This window comes from Agrilus planipennis, unplaced genomic scaffold (assembly GCF_000699045.2).
Source record: "Agrilus planipennis isolate EAB-ADULT unplaced genomic scaffold, Apla_2.0 scaffold197, whole genome shotgun sequence".
Taxonomy (NCBI): Eukaryota; Metazoa; Arthropoda; class Insecta; order Coleoptera; family Buprestidae; genus Agrilus; species Agrilus planipennis.
The window spans coordinates 332,881-339,237 of NW_020438945.1; the positions used below are offsets into that span (position 1 = coordinate 332,881).

The 6,357-nt window shown below is 35.0% G+C and overlaps 2 protein-coding genes across 2 annotated transcripts in view; both read right to left on the minus strand.

Moving 5' to 3' along the window:
• Positions 1–1,751, minus strand: part of LOC108738813 (protein FAM91A1) — a 9,043-nt gene extending 7,292 nt beyond the window's left edge. Inside the window, exons 1-6 of the mRNA XM_025974669.1 lie at positions 1,722–1,751; positions 1,380–1,651; positions 1,161–1,324; positions 850–1,074; positions 543–776; positions 130–339 (exon numbers count right to left, since the gene is read on the minus strand). Coding sequence (XP_025830454.1) covers positions 130–339; positions 543–776; positions 850–1,074; positions 1,161–1,324; positions 1,380–1,651; positions 1,722–1,742 — 1,126 coding nt within the window. The 5' untranslated portion in view covers positions 1,743–1,751. The remainder of the gene's footprint in view (positions 1–129; positions 340–542; positions 777–849; positions 1,075–1,160; positions 1,325–1,379; positions 1,652–1,721) is intronic.
• Positions 1,752–2,333: 582 nt separating this feature from the next.
• LOC108738776 (F-box/LRR-repeat protein 6-like) lies at positions 2,334–6,307 on the minus strand. Its single transcript, XM_025974663.1, has 9 exons — positions 5,965–6,307; positions 5,492–5,736; positions 5,271–5,428; positions 5,047–5,216; positions 4,610–4,732; positions 4,384–4,551; positions 4,100–4,316; positions 3,868–4,027; positions 2,334–3,304 (listed from the first exon to the last, which is right to left on the minus strand). The coding sequence occupies exons 1-9, from the start codon at positions 6,247–6,249 to the stop codon at positions 2,935–2,937; spliced, it is 1,896 nt and encodes a 631-aa protein (XP_025830448.1). The 5' UTR covers positions 6,250–6,307; the 3' UTR covers positions 2,334–2,934.
• Between the last annotated feature and the right edge of the window lie 50 nt (positions 6,308–6,357).

The following is a 6,357-nucleotide window of genomic DNA, read 5'->3' on the forward strand; positions in this document are numbered from 1 at the left end:
CTAAAAAATATATAATATAATAATATACTAACATAATAACAATTTATAAAATCAAATTAAAAAACACAGATTAGTGAAATGTTGACTCTTCTTCTATGTGGATTACAATTTGATTTTATTTTAACTTACAATCAGCTGCAGTGAAGTTAGGAAGTGTATCATAACTCCTTTCAGCTTGTACTAATCTCTCAATAACAGAAATATAATAATTAAATGGAGTGATCCTCAGCCCTTTTACAATCATGTCTGCCAAGTGATAAGGGAATAGCATAAGCTTTTCCCTACTTTTTGCAACAAGCCTCTCATAGTAATGCTTTTCATCCTTAAGGACATGGCGTACTACAAAAAGTAATAAATACATGTACCTTTTATGAATACATTTTGTAGGTGCTTACTTTAACAACAGTAGAATGTAATAATTAAATACTGATAAGCACTGTAATAATAAACGACTGAACGACGAATAGTATTACATGTTTACTTATGATAACACAACAAATGCTATAAGAAAGATACAAATTGGAATGTATTTAAGTACATACCCAAATTTCCTCTGTACCTTAATTGATTCTTAATACTAAAATCGACTATAAGTTTCTCATACTGAGAAGATTTTCTTAATCGTACAGTAAGTTCACGTTTAGAACATCCCAAGTCTGGGACCCCAATGTTTACAAAAGTCAAATAACCACAATTGCTTTTCAAGTCAAGAAAATTTGAAAGATTCTTGACGGCCGGATGATTTTGCCACTTTAAATGGGTGCTTATTGCTTCGCCTGGAAAGTAAATCTGTATAAAAACCGAACATACTTATTGTGAGTAATTTTAATTTTAAATATTGACACATACCTTGACCTTTGGTAGGAGTGTCTGGCCTAAACGGAAACGGTACGATATGTGTTTTCGCAGGTTGATGGACGCCGTAGGCTTGTAATAGCACCGGAGAATATTGTAATGCAGCGTTTACATGAGAAAAATTCGCCAGAGGTAATACGGCAGGTTCGTGAAGCCATGTACAAACAAGGAAATTTGTAAAACCCAAGAACATTTTTGGCAGTGCTTTTAATATTGTACCTAGAAAAGAAAAAAAAAATAAATAAAAATTTAGTAGGCACTTGCTAAAAATCATTTTTAAAAGAACATGAACGTGTCATATAAACCTTTTGTTAACAATAGAGAAGGCGGTCCATAGCCAGTCATATGATAAATGAAAAATTTAAACCAAATAGAATTTATCTCTGGAACGGCTGGTCCTAAGTGAGGAGGGGATAAACTATAAATTGGACGAACCTCTTTACTTAAGGGAGCCATTGAAACCAACAATCTACAGGAATATTACATTAAAGAAAATAATTGTGTGATTACAACGAAATATTTACTTGTATTTCTTTTGTATTAACCGATTCTTAACTGTTTCGTCCAAGGAATGCAAACTTTCTAATCTAATAAGGTCCAGTCCGGTACTGGGCAGTTTACGAAGGGCCAGAACAGTCGATCGTAATATAATGGCATGCACAAAGTAACGTCGAGCCTCTCCTTCTCCTTCTGCATCTAATACTGATACTTTTTCTAATTCAGCAAGGAAACTATCCAGACTTTCATCACACAATTTTCCCACTTCGAACATTGTCACTGCGTGCTTTTTTAAGCCCTAATGAAAATAAAATAATCTTAAAATATAAAGGTTTTCATGAAAAATTTAATAGTAATTTTTTGCTTACAGGTGACAAGTTACCCATCATAAGGAGCGCGTTTAANAAAAGACAACAACTTCCACTCCGTTGTCTTCAGCAAATTTAAACCTTTTCGTTCACAAGCTGTTTTCCAAATGTTTTTCTTTTAATTTTAAAGACAATGAATTGCAATTGATTATGTCCCATTTTATGTTTCAAATTGATCTTATGCATAATTTCTGTGTAAAATAATACTTTAGTTCCTTTTCATTACGGGATAATCGAAATACCTAACTTCTAATAAATCATTAAACTAAAAAAAAAACTATTCCATTATTTACTTTCTCAATGGAAAAAAATTAGTAAATTTAATAATCATGTACCCTGCCATGAAATCTAAATGGGACCATTAGAATTACTTTGCCGATTCTTCATGTTTTTTTTGTACTTTGAAACGATTCTTTGTCATTTCTTTATGACTGATAATGAAAGACCATTAGGTTCAATTTAAAACAATATTTAACTAGACAAATAAATAAAATTTATCTGTTAAAGATCAACATAATACGTTTCAACTTTTTCTTGTTTAAAATTTCTATCTTTATTGCTTTATTTAATTAATTAACAGTGCTTTTAATTTACTTTCTTCTTTAACTTTAATGGAATATGTTGAATTTTGAATATATCTATATGAAAATAACTTGTTAAAAAACAAAAGCAGAATTTACTTATTTGTAAAGAAAAGGACCAGATAAAAACGTGACTTTTTGCATTCAAAATTAAGAAGAGATTTCATTAAATAGAAGAAACTAGTAAGAGAAAGAGATAAAAATATGTGGGAAAAACAATAATAAACTCGCCTTTATACAGTTTCCCGTTTTCCTGTCTCTTATTTCTGATTCGTTCCCAATCAGTCACAAACAAGAAGTATGTATTTACAACAACACTACATCGCCAGCGACTAGAGCAAGTCGTGAAGGCGTTTTTCAGTTAACCAGCCAGAAGAGGATGGGTGGGAAGCAACGGTAAGATGGTGGTGGTGATGGTGCCCGACTCTTCATTTGGTTGGCGTCAATTCAACTACGGCTACCAACCTAAGCATTGTATGTAATTAGTAGAACAACATGAACAGGTACTTTCACTACAATTTTCTTCCCTATTTTTGCCCACTTTATTTTCCCTTCACCACTCACACACTTCTGTCCTTCACTCTACATATGCCACTGCTGCTCCCTTCACCCTCGTGTTTGCGGTTTGGTTGTCATTCGGCTGATGTTGGATAAAGCGATGAAGGCATATGGGTGGATGTAATCGGCATATGTTGTTCGGTCACTAGCTGATCGCCTGTCGCCCCTGTTATTACTCCTCCTGTTGCAGATTCATCGTCGTTGTTGGTGGCACCTCTTCCTCTTCCGGCTCCGCTGCTTTCTTCGTCATCCGTTTCGGTCTTTGGTTTGTCTTGCAAACTACGGCGTAACTCGGCAACTGCCGCCCTGCCAGTGTAGAGACGCTTGATGCCGCGAGGCAATGCTCTGCACGACTGCAAGTTAATGGAATGAAGTTGGGGGCACTTTGTCAGCACCGCTTTCACCGGGTCAAGGCTTACAGACGAACCGCACAAGTTTAAGACCCTAATAAAAAGTAAACAAAGTAATGATTAGACATACATAATTAGCATTTTTTCAAATACAATTTATAAAAATGACTAAAAAATTGACGTAAAACCGTGACATCACATAAATGTGTACTATAAAACCAGAAATAATAAATTAATAAAATTAGGTACTGTTAGAATTCTACAGTAGAATCTCGAAAATAGAAAAGAATCTACTGTTTAGGGAAATTACCGGTGATTTTCAGCTTCGGTTTACCATAAGGGTAGTCCATAAAATATATCATTCAGAATCTCATCTTCTTGGACCCCACCCCCCTTTTGTCACGCTAAGCCACTTTCAGCGACTTCCTTTACAAATATTACGTCACCCCTTACATTAAAAAACAAAATACAATTTTTAAAGCTCGTCATAGCCACCCCTTTATAATGATACCTTACAAAGTCTATAATTTTTTACTGACTTCTTTGTCTGATCCTATAATTACAAATACATTTATGATAGCTAATTCCTGGAAAAATTGCAGGTCAATATTATCTATTCATTTATTTAATTAATTGTAAAACATAATTTTTATATACCTTAAGGGCGAATCGTCGCCCTTTTCGGCCAGGGCAAGAACAGCAGCGTCGAGTGATTCCGTTGCAGTCGACCAGGCCAGATCCACTTCTAACAAACTGTGGCTCCACTTTTGAAGAATTAATTCTAAACCAGAATTGGTCGTCCTTGTAACGTAACAAGCTGAAAAAAAAATGTATTGCAAATATTTCTGCCACTAAAGATTCTTGTACATTACGTTTTATAAAAACTTACCGCTTAAAAAGAGATGTTCCAGATCCCAAGCCGGCACTTTTACAAGACCAGAGTCAGTGAGTCGAATGCAACCCCGCACATCAAGCAATCGCAATTTGGTACTGTTCTTCAAGATCCTTTCGATGCCATCATTGTCTATAGTCCTGGCTGTGGCTTGCTGAGCTTCCAAACCAGCTAAAGATAACTCCTCCAGGTTGGGGAATCCCGGCGATGACATCTACAATTTAGACAGAAATGAAAAACAGTACAATTAGTTTATCCTTTTTATTATTTTTATTGCGTACCTGTTCTGGTATGCTTGCAGGAGCCAGCCATATTTCGCTATTGGTTATGCGCAACACGCGAAGCTTGGGGCAACCGTTCTGGAGCCGTTCGACTCGCAACAGGGCTGTATTATGTGAAAATGTCCGAATGTTCGATATGTCGAGCAGTTGAAGGTTAGAACAACATTCCTGGCAAAAAAGATGATTACCTAAATAAAAAATTGAAACTAATAAAAGTCTAACTTACCGATAAAGCGGTCATTATTAGTGTGAAACCTATAAGTTTGTTATGAGCGAGTACAAGATGGGTCAAACGATTGCCCATGGTCTGAGCGAGGTGGACCAACGGCTGGGAATTTAACGAAGATCCCTACAATAAAAGAAAAAAAAAAACATAAAATATTGAAACAAGAATTACTGGCATTTGAATCTTTAGATAAACTATTTAGAAAACCTTTTAAGAAATATATTAACAAACCGAAAGTAAAACAAGAAATTAATGTATAATACTGCCCAATTTTTGAAAAGTATTGGTATTAAAAACACCCTTACATCTTCTATATTGAGGAACCCGTATTTTTACAAAATGTGTGCGAATTATACTAAAGGTTGAATAATTTTCTACTAATAACTGCAATATCACCATTATTCTTATCCAGTAGTAAAAAATAAAAAAAATCTTACACTTATTGATGATAAATCAAGACGTTGCAATTTGGGAAATTCTGATGAAAGTAATTTAAAATGGTCAGCCATTAGACCTTTCCAACCACTCAAATTTAAACTAACAAGCTGGGGGCAATTTCTACTAAGGCTTAAAATGACATTCTGTACATCCCGAACTCTCCATTCACCTGAAACACAGTTTTAATACACAAGTTTAATACTACATGTTCGTAATTTTATACCCAAATTCAAGTCTTCACAATGAGACAAACGGTTTTGTATCAACCAGTGTAATTTGTGGTCAGTTCGGAATTTGTTCTTCACCCAGTTTAAATCAATGGTCTGCCACAAGGTAGGAATTAGGGCAACCCTCTGCCAGAGTCTACACACTTGACACAACCTTCAAAAAAAAGAAGTACAATACATAAAAGGAAATATGTTTAAACAAGTGGTTGTAGTCTACCTAACAAGGGCCGGCAAACAACCGTCGGAATGGCAAACATCTTTGAATATTCTTGTCAGCAATTCTTCGGGCATGTCTTTGCCCCATGTACTTTGCTCTAGAGGTTCTTGGGTACTCGTTACCAAGTCCGCTTCGATCTCTTGAGATAATCGACTTCTTTTGCGACTTGTTTCGTGATCAGAGGCATCCGTGTCGGATGTTGTCTTATGTTTTTTCCGCCGTCCACTTTTCTTCTTGCTGGGTAACTAATAAAGTATAAAAAACTGAATTTCTGTTAAGAAAATGGTTTGACAAGAGTTATTAATGAAATTAAAAAAAAAGGTTGCTAGAATAACAATTATTGTGCAAATATTAATCCCACTAGTCTGGAAAATAAAAGGGATGAAGGTGATTGTACTTTTTACGGGTTTGTTTTTTTTTTAAGGCATGAAACTTTAAAATTATTTAATAAAAAGGAAATATTTATAACGTACTTTAACGTGGGTGATTGCGTTGCTTTTCTTGATACGGATTTTGATGGTGTCTTTGTCGCCGCTTATCTGACTATGATACATGGTGACAAACGTTTTTCGGGGTCGGCCCCTCGCCGATGTGCTCCCCATCTTTACTTTTTTCCTTTCACCTGACGATCTGGTAACTTTGTTACGTTTCGATTTAACAGCAAACACTCCATTACTAACTTGTTTATCACCCAAAGAAGGGGGACCGTCTGAACAATTTGGAGGAAAACATAGTTCACTTTCTTGGTCATCTGACATGAATGGGACTTCTGAACCTATATAAGAAGAAACCCCCACATTTAACTGGGGATTTGCAGTATCTATTCAAAATAATAAATAAATAATTTTAGTTTCAATATTAAATTT

Bases quoted from the DNA above. Each gene is read 5' to 3' on its own strand.
- LOC108738776 (XM_025974663.1), bottom strand. From the start codon at position 6,249: ATGTCAGATGACCAAGAAAGTGAACTATGTTTTCCTCCAAATTGTTCA. The intron at 4,552-4,609 runs GTAAGTTAGACT...CTTTTTTGCCAG, and splicing joins TAATAATGACCGCTTTATCG to GAATGTTGTTCTAACCTTCA. The intron at 4,317-4,383 runs GTACGCAATAAA...TCTAAATTGTAG, and splicing joins CTGCAAGCATACCAGAACAG to ATGTCATCGCCGGGATTCCC.